This window comes from Gastrolobium bilobum, unplaced genomic scaffold, assembly GCF_033153095.1.
Source record: "Gastrolobium bilobum isolate Gb01-03AN ecotype WA unplaced genomic scaffold, APGP_CSIRO_Gbil_v1 utg2530, whole genome shotgun sequence".
NCBI lineage: Eukaryota > Viridiplantae > Streptophyta > Magnoliopsida > Fabales > Fabaceae > Gastrolobium > Gastrolobium bilobum.
The window spans coordinates 615,045-629,037 of NW_026899712.1; the positions used below are offsets into that span (position 1 = coordinate 615,045).

Sequence of the window (13,993 nt, forward strand, 5' to 3'; positions counted from 1 at the left end):
TGTGATTGGTTGGCACAGAAAATATGGCCCCCATTTTGGCCAACATGTGCACGTATTTATTGATTTATTTGCCGTTCATTCCGCTGACACCAAGATCTCTAAATGCGCTAAGATCAAGACGCCCAGCATCGCTACTTTAATTTAAGTTAACTACGATGATTTTAATCTATTTAACCACAGTTTAACTTTTTTAGACATTAAAGTTAATTGAATGTAATGTTTTACACTTTTGTTTAGTTTCAAAGAAGTGTTCGTTTTTTTAAGTTATTTTAGATAATTTATTTAATATTTACCGAAACAATGTTATTAGGGGAGGAATCATAATATATTTATAATTTTAATTTATTTTAGAGTTATAATAATTTTATTATTATAATTTTTTAGTTTTTTAACCCAAAAAATGACGTCATTTCGATGAATATTATATAAAACTGTCTAAAGTAATATTATATTTTTTTTCCCTTCAAAGAATTATGGATCATAGCCGACTTTGTCATGTAGGAGTAGTTTAAATATCTTCATTCCCGACTCGTCCCGCACTTTGGATTAGTCTCATAGTCAACTCAAAAAGTCGAAACTTATGAGAATATCGAGAATAGCCAACTCACCTCAAATAAATAATTAAGATTAGGTTAATTAAAAAAAAAGTTATGTATCATAACATTTATTATTTTTAATTATTTGTTTTAAAGAAAAAATATTTAGCTAGCCCTAAGGGTTTATTATCATCATAACAAAAAAAAGGTTATTAAATTACTTAAGTAAATTATTAAAAAATATGTAATTGAACATATATAAATGATTTTGATAATTAACAAAAAATATGTCACCCTTGACCGTAACCTAGGCTGTACGTAGGGCAAACAAAAGAACATCATTAATAGCAATATTCCTGGTTCATTTTCGTTTACCCAAAATATTTAAGAATATTTATTGTTTTTCTCTTTTGGATCTGATTTTATAAATGATTGTTGGCATGCATATATATATATAAATGCCAAATGCAACATTACAAGAAAACTGAACTCAACTTCCCTCAATTGCTCTCTGAATCTCACTCTCTTCTTAACCAACTCAACTTGCTTGGTACCAACCAAAACCCTAATTATCCATTTCCCTTTCTGTTTCTTTTCTTCTTTTGCATTGAATTTACACCTTTGATCTGATCTGTGTTAGTTTCCCTTTTTTGTTTTTTATGGAAAGTTTTCTGTTTCATTGCTGTGAATCTCTTTTGAATTTGTGTTGCAGGCGATCTGATCGGTTCTGTCAGTATTGCGTTTGATTCAGAATTGGGTCTTTGAATTAATTTTCTTTTTTCTTTGGGGTTTTGATGAATCCATTCCTTCGTTATTGGGGAAGGAGTGTGAGCTATTGTTTCAATGCTAGCAAGGATAGTGAGGGTCCATGGTAACATATGCATAGAATCCTCTATTATGTTAATGATAGGTTGTGGTTTTTTTTCTTTGTTGGTCTTGGAATTTTGTGTTGGGGGAACCTAGAATTTAGTGTTGGTTTTCAATCTGTCTGTCAAAGGAAGTTCCGGGATTTGGGGACATGAGAAGATCCTGTTTCAAGAAATTGTCGATCATATTTGGCCCTAGACCGCCAGTGAGCTGGTTAATCCTGTGCCTTATCAGTCTGCTCGCGCTGATCGTTGTCTTAGGTTCATCTTCTTCGAGTATTATTGATCCGGCGCCTCACATTCCGGTATCTCTCATCTACACAAACTATAGGAGGATAAAAGAGCAAGCAGCAGTTGATTATTTAGAGTTGAGTTCTGTTGTATGGGGTGGACAGAGAGAACTTGACTTTTGTGGCAAGGAAAGAGAGAATTTTGTGCCTTGCTATAATGTTTCAGCCAATTTGTTAGCAGAGTTTAAAGAAGGTGAGGAGTTTGATCGGCATTGTGAACTGTCAGTTGCAACAGAGAGGTGTTTGATTCGCCCTCCTAAGGAATATAAAATTCCCTTGCGATGGCCAACTGGCAGGGATATTATATGGAGTGGAAATGTCAAGATAACCAAAGACCAATTTCTTTCGTCTGGAAGTATGACCAAAAGGTACATCTTTCTCTTAAGTTAATTTCTAGAGTGTGAAGTGGGACCTCCTTTGGCTAGAACTGTGTTTAGGCTATAAGGCTATAACAATTGACTGTTTCAACGAATGTATTGCTGCTTTTACAAGGTTATTTATTGACTGATTATTAATGAATAAGGTTTTTCTATTTCTTAAATTTTGCAATAAATTATCTAGGTTAATGCTACTAGAAGAGAATCAAATTGCATTTCAATCGGAGGATGGACTGATGTATGACAGTGTGAAAGATTACTCTAGCCAACTTGCAGAGATGATAGGGTTGGGAAGTGACACTGAGCTTCCTCAAGCTGGTGTAAGTCTTCCATATATCATCACTCACAAGCTCTTCTCCTTTGGGGACCATAATATTTGGCATGGCTAGTTTTATGCAAAATGGTTTAATGTAGTATATAAAGTCTCTTTTGAATTCTCATTAAGGACTACGTTGTTTTTGTTGCATAATATATCTGTCTGATCTATATTGATCACATTATGGCAGGTTCGTACTATACTAGACATTAATTGTGGATTTGGTAGTTTTGGAGCTCATTTGGCATCGCTGAAAACAATGGCAGTTTGCATTGCGGCATATGAGGCAACAGGCAGCCAGGTTCAGTTGGCCCTTGAGAGGGGCCTTCCTGCTATGATTGGCAACTTTATTGCAAGACAGCTTCCATACCCTTCATTATCATATGACATGGTTCACTGTGCTCAGTGTGACATCAATTGGGATGGAAAAGGTAATTATATTATGTTATTGTTAATGGGCATTAATATATCGTCTTTTCTTCCTTGGCTGTAGACTTCCCTGTGGCTTTTTTAAAAAAATTCACATCCTCTTCTTTCTTAGTTGCCCTGCTGGCCCTATAGCATGGCAAATAACGTTTAGCTTCTTTATGAACTGCTGTCTTTCTTTTCACTCTCTAACATGGAATCATCGAACAGATGGTATGTTCCTTATAGAAGTTGACCGTGTTCTTAAACCTGGAGGATACTTTGTTTTAGCCTCGCCCACAAGCAGGCTACAGAGAAGTTCATCACAAGCTAAAGAGAGAAACATGTTGATGCCAATGGAAGAGCTGACCCAGCAACTTTGTTGGACTCTTCTAGCTCAGCAAGATGAGACATTCATCTGGCAGAAGACTGCTGATGTCGATTGCTATGCATCTCGGTAAGGATAACTGTATTAATGCAAATGCTTGCTTTGTTTAATGATATTATTTTCTAGACTGTTTGATTGATGTTACTAATATCAACTACTATTAGTTCTTCTATTGGCTTGCTCCATTGGTCTCTTGGAGTAGTTTGCTACTATAATTTTTTAATGACATGTTTCGTTACTCTGTAGCAAGAAGTATGCTATACCACTATGTAAAGAACGTGATGATGCTCAGTCATATCATCAGCCTCTTGTACCATGTATAAGTGGGACCGCTAGCAAGCGCTGGATTGCAATACAGAACAGATCCTCTGGATCTGAACTGAGCTTGGCTGAGCTTAAAATTAATGGAAAGTACTTTTTTAAATGCTTTCTGGTTTTTTGCTTCACCTCTTTCTATCCTTCATTCCCATTTTCTACTACTTTGCCTTTTCATTGACCTCTCTCTATTATAGCAGAAATTGAGCCTGAAGATTTTTTTGAAGACTTACAATTCTGGAGATCAGCTCTCAAGAATTATTGGTCTTTGCTTACACCGCTAATTTTCTCTGACCATCCAAAGAGACCGGGAGATGAAGATCCACTGCCTCCATTTAACATGATACGCAATGTGATGGACATGAGTGCCAAATATGGGGGTTTGAACACTGCCCTTCTGGAAGAGGAAAAATCAGTTTGGGTCATGAACGTTGTTCCTGCTAAGGCTTCTAATTCACTTCCTCTTATACTAGATAGAGGTTTTGCTGGTGTTATGCATGATTGGTAAGTTACTTTTTGTTCTTGGTCTAGGCAAGCTAACGAGAGTCCTAGAAAAAGTTTTTATAATTGATTGGAGGTGATAATACCATTAAAGCCTGATTAAACACATACCAAAATGAATTTGAGTGAAGTGTTGAAAATATTTAGCATATGGAAGTTCACTAAATGCTTTTTGGAGTAACTCTCATTTAATAAAATTATTAAATGGCTTTGGTTAATATAGCCTCATTTTATTTTATTTTATATAAAACGGCAACATTTAGTATTAATATGGCCTCACAGCCCTTTATACACATTCAGCTCTTAAAATGAAGATCTTTTCAAATAATCAAAAATTTCATTGCTGAAAATTTTCGTCACTTAACATTCAGTGCTTAAATTTAAGTGCTAAAATATTTAGGTTTATTGAACACACCCTTAGCTTTCTTAATTTCGTTTTCCTTTTGAGACTGCATCTGGGGATAGAATGTAGCAAGCATGCATGTACTTGATCTGTTGGCTTCAAACTACTTGGATTATTGCAAAATAAAATTCGAAAGAACATCTGTTTTTTAATTCCATCTTTAAACTTTCTTTTCGTTGGAGTCATCGATGATATACTTGCAAAGTAAATGGTTCATCTTTGTTATCTGTTGATTGATCTTCAGGTGTGAACCTTTCCCCACTTACCCCCGGACTTATGATATGCTTCACGCAAATGGACTTCTCTCTCATATCACGTCAGAGAAGTGCAGCTTGATAGACTTATTCTTGGAGATGGACAGAATACTGCGTCCAGAGGTACAATGTGCCCCTTATATGATTATTTGTGCTGTTATGATCAATGTGATAACTTGATTTTTTCTTATGCTTATGTCAAAAATATATCATTTATTAGCAGAACAGTAATCTGGTACCTTCATTCTTCCTTTCAAACATTTTTTTATTTGACATATCCTCCAGCATGATGATACTTTCGATTTGACTCTAATCATGCATGCTCATTTATTCGAGTGATGCACAACCAAAACAATTAATTGGATTTTATTTATTTATTTTTCCTAATACAAGTAATTGTTAGTATCAGTATATTGGCAGTGGTCTGTGAAGTCTAATATGTTAACATAGCATTACATGGCTTGGTAGGGATGGGTCATTCTCTCTGATAACATGGGAGCTTTAGAGATGGCTCGTACACTTGCAACACAAGTACGCTGGGAAGCAAGGTTAATTGACCTTCAGAATGGTAGTGACCAGAAGCTACTTGTTTGCCAGAAACCATTTCTCATAAAATAATTGATTGGCAGCACTATGTCTCACCATGGCCAATGAACACTATTTTTTTATCTGGTAATTCTTCTTATCCTTTTACTATATCGGTTAGCATTTAATTTAGTATAAAATTAAACGTTATTGGATGCTTTAAAACACAAATGTTTGTCATCTGGGACATGGAATCTGCATTGGTTTTGATGTGGATTTGTTTAGATACTACAATATTACTGCTATCTTATATATTTGTCAAATTAAGCTCGATAATGTTGCGAAGACTTCAATTGAACAAAATTGGAGGGCATGGGGGGGAGGGGTGGGGAAGGGAAATCCATGATAACTTAACTATGCAAGAAGCACAGCTATTTGGATTTTGGGTAATTTTTTTTAATATTGGAACCTGCCAATAATCAATTCCCACAAATTTGTGAATTGAATTCTCTTGGTGCATATCAGAATGTTTTGCAGCTTATCTGTAGTCTGAACTGCAATATTGTGTTATTGTTTGTTCAATTTCAGAGAATGGATTGTTTAGTTGGCAAAGGTTGTATATATTGCTCAGAGCCCTGACATTTTTCCATCGTTTTGCGCAATTGGGTCGAGGAATCGTGGAAGCTGTAGATTTTGAAGGTTCGCGTTGAAGTGAACTCCAATTCATTTTTTGTCAAAGGTGTTTGTAGTAATTCATTCATTTATTATATTGTTAGCATTTTTTTTCCTTCATGGTTTCTTTTATTGATCATTGGATTTGAAGGCTTTCTGTGTGACCAATCACACTAATTTTTGAGAAAGAATGTGAATGGCCACAAATTCAAGAATGAATTTGGCATTGTAACACAGTTCGAGCCTGTCAGTATTCACCATATAGAATAAATCTTTGTTGGGCACGATTTATCACAGGTTCTCAAATCACTATTTGACGTATGCATAGAAATGCACATATCATTAAAAGTATTTTTACGCACCAATTAATAATTTGAATGCCTAAGAAATGACGCCATAGCCATATTTAACTAATTTCTCCACCAAATGACACATCAGACTAACATGGACAGATCTTGCACTTTGGACTTTTGGAACGTTCAAAATCAAATTCCTGACCATTTTCATTTAGCCAAAAGACTAAGGTAGTCACAGACTTTCAATATGAAATAAGAGTTGGATGAAATTGTTAACCAAATTTGAACCCCACCAAGATGAAAAGAAGCATCCTGAACTTTGAATATTCAAATGCAAGATGATGACGGTTATTAATCAGAAATTAAAAAAGTGTTTACCAAATAATTTCCTGACTTATTGAAAAAAACGTAAAAATCGACCATAAACTAATTCTTCCCTTTTTCTCAGGAGTATTCAATACACCCATAATTCTGAGCTTCATGTTACTTATCCCAAGAGACAATGTCAAATCCAGGACATCCCAATTCAATTGAATGGGATGATAGTTTCTCATTCAAAATCTGTACAAAGAGGCCAAGGCTTGCATCTATGAAAGATTATTATTATTATTATTTTTTGTTATACAAAAGTTTAGATGAGATTAGACACTAGTATTCCATCATGCTCGGGGCAAACCACCCAATCTCTTTGAGAAAAGATTATTTTTTTTGTAATAACACACATAACCAATGCCACATATATCAGCTATGCTGGCCAGCACATTTTAAAGATTCAATCCAACTCTATTGTAATTCTCGGAGTATGTATGAATGTGAGAGAGTAGCTGGTTTGATAGTTAGTTGTCCAGGGAGATAAAGCACAAAAAGGGGTCATACTTCACATTTCTAGTTTTATTGACATATGATTGAAGTAAAAGGAGCAACCTAATATTCTCTTATTCAATATCCTGGAGATATTTGCCTGGTAACATTTATGACAAACGAAAAGTCAAAGAAGTTTACATGCAGCTTTTCCATTTGTCTCTTTTATAAGGACGCGGTTCGGATTAGTGACATTTGATTGCTAGATGAACTTAGCTCAGCAAATGTCACCTACCAGTCCTTAGGAAACTTCTGCAAGCACAGATATCTTGGGGCTCCTGATATACCTCTCCCTTTTAATTTTAAATATGGTTCATTCCAAACAATTTTCAAAACCCGAACACTGGGAAGCGAAAAAAGACATGATTACTTTTAGAACCTACAAGCAATAGAGATATCCTCAATACAGATTCTAGGAAAGCTGAGTATTTTAAAATCCATATAGGGTGTGAAAAAGGGCTAGGTTCTTACATTTGTCAATTCTTAATCCATATACAAGATCAGAATAATTTAGACTCCAAAATCTCATGTCAAGAATAGCACAGGAGTAGACTGGAGTAAAAAAAAGGGATAGTAACTCATCAACCTCTGTTGCTCGAGTCTTTCTTCAAGAAAAACCACAATTTCAATGAGGACCCTGAAAAGAATAAAAGTTGTTAATGGGGGAGTTATTTAAAGTTGTAAACTAGAAAGATTGCGAACTCCTCCCAAAATTTAATACAGATGCCAAACTATCGTCCAGCCAAAGAGAAGGAAACATGAAAACGATCTCAAGGTATCACGTTCCTATTTAATTTGTCACGGCCTCGCTCACAGGCACACAGGGCCAGTGGTGGTATTTGGTATGGAAATTTTGGTTGTTCAGTTCATCTGTGAAATGGGAAATGAGATGAACTCCCAGGGACTTGCATGAGTGTAGTGATCATTGGATTGGTATCCTATCCATTCCCCTCTAAACCTTACTCTGGAATCTGGATAACTTGGTAGTTGGTGCCACAAAGAGGTAGTCTCTGGAAGAAAACCCCCATAGGCATAGCCACTTAGCCACCAAAGCAATATTTTTTTTATACCATGTTTCCAAGATCCAATTCCCTTCATTTTTTTTGGTCTGCATCATAACTCCTAGCAGAAGATAATCTTAGACCAAAGAAAGTCTCTCATGATTTTCTCTATCCTCGTAGCCACTCCATTCAAAATACAAAAGAGCAAGACATAATAGAGTAGAAAACTGAACAAAGGTGTTTTTTGAACTGAGGTAATCCAAACTACTGAAAAACAAATGATAATACAGATATATAATATTTAAGAGCTATATACCTGAATCGTGTACTTCTTGCAAGCCAACCTTCTTCACTGTCATTAAGCTTACAAACGTCATGTTTCATCAATCTGCTGCTTCATTTCCAATAAACTTGGGTTTTTGACATCAATTTGTACAGCCTTTAGATTTACGCATCCTGCTTATCAATCATTAGTATCTTCAGTTATTGGACATCTGTTCCTTCTCCTATCTCTAGTTGCCATTTTCTGCCCATATCTCTCAAGTATCTCTGCCAAATCAACCAACCCTACCTCTCTCAACTTTTTCCCAACCTCCTCAAATATAAACACGCCTTCCTCATTTGAAAAGTAGTGCAAAAATTTATTATAATCAAACCTTGGCACCTCCAGTCCTCTGTTCATCACCCTCTCCACATACTTGGTGGCTTCTCGCGACTTTCCTGCTTTCACCAAACCGCCAACAAAAATAGTGTCAAAATTGATAAGTGGATCAGACCCCTTCCTTCCTCTCTTCCCCAAATGGCCTTGCAGCAGCATTATGTAGGTATGCATAGTTGGTTCACAACCTCTCCTTATCATCTCCCTAAACACCTGAGTTGCCTCACTTGCCCTTCTCAACCTCAAAAGCCCTTTTATCAAACCATGATAGACACTTATATCCGGCACATCAATCCCCTCTACAATTTGATAAGCCTCTCTAACTCTACGTTTTGTTAGAAGCCCAAATACAACAGATCCCAATGTTAAGTTATCAATTTGAATCCCTCTCTGGCGCATTTCTTCAAAAACTACCTGAGCCTGGGACACCATCCCCTTCTTACACATCCATTTAATCACCAGCCTATAAGTTGAAACACCAAGTTCATCCATCCTCTTAAGCCTCATCATCTGAAAGAGCTTCAAAGTCTCACCATAATGATTACCCTTGAAAAGGGTCTCCATCATTTTCTCAACAGCATCAACATCAGGCTTAAACCCTTCATCCTCCATTAAATTCCAAATCTTGGAAGCCTCAATGAAATCACCCTTATCACAATAACCCTTAATCAAATGCTTATAAGTAACCCCATCAGGCCTAATCCACTCCCTCAACTTGAAAACAACAACCTTAGCCTCCTCAACAAGCTTGCACAAACACATTACCTCAACAACCTTATTCAAAGTTTCCAGGTTATACTCATACCCATTGGAATTCATCAAGTGGAAAAACTCCACACACTTCTTCAGCTCTCTGGCACCACCAAAAGTCCTCAACGCAATCACGAAGGTCTTGTCATTGGCAAAACGACGACGTGCCATGTCCTCAAGAAGGTTCCAGAAGAGGTCAATGTTTCGAGACTTGCCAATAACATCAAGCATCTTGTTGAAGGAGACAGGGGTGTGGTCGAAATGAGGGTGTGCTTGCGTGTACATGAAGAAACGGTAAACGGGTCGCCATGAATAAGGGAAGTTGTTGCATACCTGGAGGAAGAACTCGTGGGTGAGTCGGAACTCGCAAGAGGCGAGTTTTGAGTGGAGCCTTGACTCGGGCGAGTTCTGCTGCTGGTAGAGCACGGTGCAGACTCGGAGGAGGTGATCCTGGTTCACCGGCGAAATGGGGTTGCTCAGGTGGCGCGTGAGGATGTTTGAGCATAAGAGCGTGGCTGTTCGCCGGAGATGCATCTTGATAACTAGTCATTCAGAGAAAGGTTTAAACTTTGATTTATGCATAATTATACTCTTATTATATAACCTATTTCTGATGTAAAGTAATGTGCGTAAAAAAATGGATTTGGACATTATATTTAATCACAATCAGATAAAATAAAAGAGAGCAAAGCCTGTAATTTTTAAATAAATGGCACATGATGATTTTTAAACATTAGAACATTCAAATCCGTAAAAAAAAAAATACATATATCGAATGTTATTCAGAAATGAAAGAAATATTGATGAAGAATTTGACGTATAATAATGAGCAATATTTGTGTGTTTGGGGCCAAAAAAAAATTTGGTAGAACGGAGGTGTGAGAGAAGGAGAGAAAAGATTGGGAAGAGAAGAAAGAAAAAAAAAAAATTGATCCAGATATCAATTTTTTAGTGGAAGGATCAGATAAAATAAAAGAGAGAAAAACGTGTAAGTTTTAAATAAATGGTTATGCGATATGATCAGTTTTAAACGTGAGAACATTCAAATCCGGAAAAGAAAAAAAAAAACATATATCGAATGTTATTCAGAAATGAAAGAAATATTAATGAAGAATTGGACTTATAATATTATAGGGTTTAAAGTTTTAAAGATTCTTTAAATAACTTTATTTAAAATTTATCAAAATATATATAAAAAATGTGAGAGACTCATATTTTTTTTTCTCTTTCTTCTTTTCATATGGTTCACATAGATCCTATATATTTTTATATGTATTTTGATAAATATTAAATAAAATTATCTAAATAACTTTAGAAACTTTCAATCCAATATTATAATCACATTTGGGAGCTGGTGTAAATTTTAGAGGTTCCGACTTCAAAATATATATATTTTTATATTTTTTTTCCCTTTAACTTCGACTAAAAAATCATAATGGTTTTCTTATAAAACTAAATATTAATAAATAGGGTCAAAATTTAAATAAATTTTTTTAAAATTTCTTACTATTGGCATGTGTGGAGATTTTTATTTTAATGTTTTATGTAACATCCTTTAAAATTTACTCTTATCAACAAATATTACATGATTTCTTTAAATTTATGTTTTCTTTTTATGTATAAACAGTAAGAAATTAAATGGAGAGGTGTTAATGTAATTAATTGATATAGATTGATTTATTAAATTTTACTATTGATGATAAGAAAAATTAAAAAGGAACTATATAAACATCTACCTACGATACTTTATAGATAACATTAAGTCAGTACATACGAAAATTATTTTACATTGGTCTTACATTTTACTATATATTACATCACTTTAACTTATATTCCTTGCATCATATAATTATACAATACAAAAGTCCTATCCTAATCTAGTCTATAGGTGTAAGTCTCAACACTTTCAGCATGGAATATTGCAACGACTTCTTGATTTCCTACTATAATATAATATTCCATGTGATCGTCGTAAGAGTAAACATTGATAGTCCATCCTTCACCTGACAAGCTTAAACTAAGCATTATGATTCTTTGGAAGGTTAGTATAAAAATAAACAAATGTGAGAAAATTCTCAGTAATATTGAGGTTTTTTTAACTATAATCATTTTCAGCCGTAATAATGGAAAATACCATTCTCTCGTATAATTTAATAAAATGAAATAATATAATAAATAATGCATTGTGTAATGTTTAACTGAAGCTAAATAATTTCCCAACTTTGTGATTCTCTGCATATGAAAGATTTATTGTGGAAGAACTCAAGCCACGATAAGGCGTCCCTCACGCCCTATAATCGTCTGAACCCAAACTTAGTGGGTCAGTTCATAGCAGTCTTCATAAGTTAAATTTACACATTCTCTTCGTAATTATTTGGTACCAAACAATTCATCAACTTGATAATCAGTTTGTGAAAGGAAATCAAATTTAAAAGAAAATAAAGATACTGTAAGAAATAAAATCACTGAATGAAATCAAACTACTGTAACGAAGTAAACTTGAAAAAAAGAATAACAAGAGTTTGGCAGTGGCAAGTAAAATTAATTTTCGTTCGAAGAATAAAAAAAAATGAGAGAACGTTTTTTATCACCCAATATTACCTTATGCTTCGTCGCTTTCTTTTTTCTTTTCCTTTTTGATCTCTCTCTTTCATTTTTCTTTCAGGTTCCTCTCTTTCTCTTCTCATATTTTTCTTCTTTTTTTCTCTTTTTTGGAGTTACCTAACCCTAATTATCTCTTTGAGACGAGTTGGCTCCCTCCGGTATCCCCACGAGCTTCGACTCTTTGAGCCGGCTGTGGGACTAATCCGGAGTGCGGGGGAACAGTGATGGCTAAAGGTTCAGCCCCCTCCCCAAGAATGCATTCCGCAGGAATCGAACACATATCCAATCTTCTTTTTCTCTCTCAGGCAACATATATATATATATATTATATATATATATATATATATATATATATAGAGAGAGAGAGAGAGAAAGGGACTTACTTACGTTCGAATCGTATTTCGTTAGCTTTTAACAAAACTCGTTAAATTGTAACTAAGTAATCATTTTTCAGATGATAACTAACCACGTAATCATCAAAGTGAATGTTTCTAGAAAAATTTTCGTAAGCGTTTGTGTGGTGCTTCCACATTTTCCGTCATGTGTTTATATGTATAAGGTTTTATTTACTTTATGTAGTTCATTTATATATACATATATTCATTTATTTATCAATTATATTATTATTATTTATTTTATTATATTGTTTTTATATTTAGTATTTATTTATATTTTATTATTTAATAATTATATTACAATTATTATTATTATTATTATATATATATATATATATTAAAGCCAACTGCGCTATTTAAGCGCTTAACGCCTTCAACCTCTATGCTAGAAGCGCAGCCTCAGCGCTGAAGGCTTCAATTTTTGTTTTCTGTAGTTTTATACACACACACACATATATATATATATATATATATATATATATATATATATATACAAATATCTATATTCCTTCATTTATCGATTTATTTATAATATTTATTATTATTTATTTTATTATGAACATATTATATATATATATTTATTTCTTTTAATATTTAATTACTTTTTTCTTTATGATTATTATTATTATATATATATATATATATGCAATTAGCGTTCATTGAGCGCTCAATTCCTCGAAAGTTGGCGCAAAAGTAGCTTAAATTTTATTTTATTTATTTACTTTTTTTTAATTTTTGAAAATTATATTTTACACATATTTTAATTATCTCTTTGAGCGAATCATTTCATGAATATCTATACAACCTTCAATTCTTTAAGCCGAATATAAGCAATAATGAGTCTCGGCTTTATTATAGTTAAAATTGGTAGTCTCTTTCAAAAAATATATTTGATGAAAATTGAATTCATATTCTCTTTCACCTACTCAACGTGTATCGCAAACTCGTGCAAACTATTACGTAGAGATTTGTAAGATACTTAAAAAAGTAAAGGGACAAAAAAAAAAAAAAAACAGGCATGAATAAAGTGCATGCATAATAATAAAATTGCCCATTATAATAATAACCAAAAGAATGTCGAACTGTTAAGGGTCTGTTTGGAGCAACTGATAAAGAAGATATGATAAGATAATTTATCGTATTTTATTTTTATCTCTTGTTTGGTGGATCAATAAGATATGATTAGCTTATCCTATTGTCTCATTTTATCCTATCCAATACATGATTTTTTATCGTATGGGGGGAGATGTGTTAGGATTCAACAAGATAGGATATCAATATTGGATATCTAATATATCCTCACGCTATCCAATATATTTGTATTTATTGCATTATATTTTGTTTTTTCTTTCTCCTTCTACATAATCTTATTAGATTACTAATCAGAAATTCATCAAACACATGACATGATATAGACTTATCAGCCCCATATCATATCCTATCATTATCCTATCTACTCCACCAAACGAGCCCTAAAAGTTAAAAGAGCTCTAATATTAAATCTGTGGGGCACATAACGACACTGTGAATATTTAAATTTTAAAATGAAATTTTCTATTTTTTTCAATATAGTTTCAGTC

General features: G+C 33.8%; 2 protein-coding genes across 2 annotated transcripts; one reads left to right on the plus strand and one right to left on the minus strand.

The window, feature by feature from the left end:
- The first annotated feature begins 1,024 nt into the window (after positions 1-1,024).
- Positions 1,025-6,122, plus strand: LOC133292827 (probable methyltransferase PMT5). The gene is made up of 10 exons (XM_061491281.1): positions 1,025-1,086; positions 1,249-2,060; positions 2,254-2,389; positions 2,576-2,816; positions 3,022-3,247; positions 3,425-3,589; positions 3,737-3,997; positions 4,642-4,774; positions 5,120-5,323; positions 5,765-6,122. Exons 2-9 carry the CDS (start codon positions 1,555-1,557, stop codon positions 5,267-5,269), a joined length of 1,818 nt encoding a protein of 605 aa, XP_061347265.1. The 5' UTR covers positions 1,025-1,086; positions 1,249-1,554; the 3' UTR covers positions 5,270-5,323; positions 5,765-6,122.
- Positions 6,123-7,434: 1,312 nt separating this feature from the next.
- Positions 7,435-9,948, minus strand: LOC133292878 (putative pentatricopeptide repeat-containing protein At1g26500). Its single transcript, XM_061491363.1, has 2 exons — positions 8,323-9,948; positions 7,435-7,642 (listed from the first exon to the last, which is right to left on the minus strand). Exon 1 carries the CDS (start codon positions 9,946-9,948, stop codon positions 8,470-8,472), a length of 1,479 nt encoding a protein of 492 aa, XP_061347347.1. The 3' UTR covers positions 7,435-7,642; positions 8,323-8,469.
- Between the last annotated feature and the right edge of the window lie 4,045 nt (positions 9,949-13,993).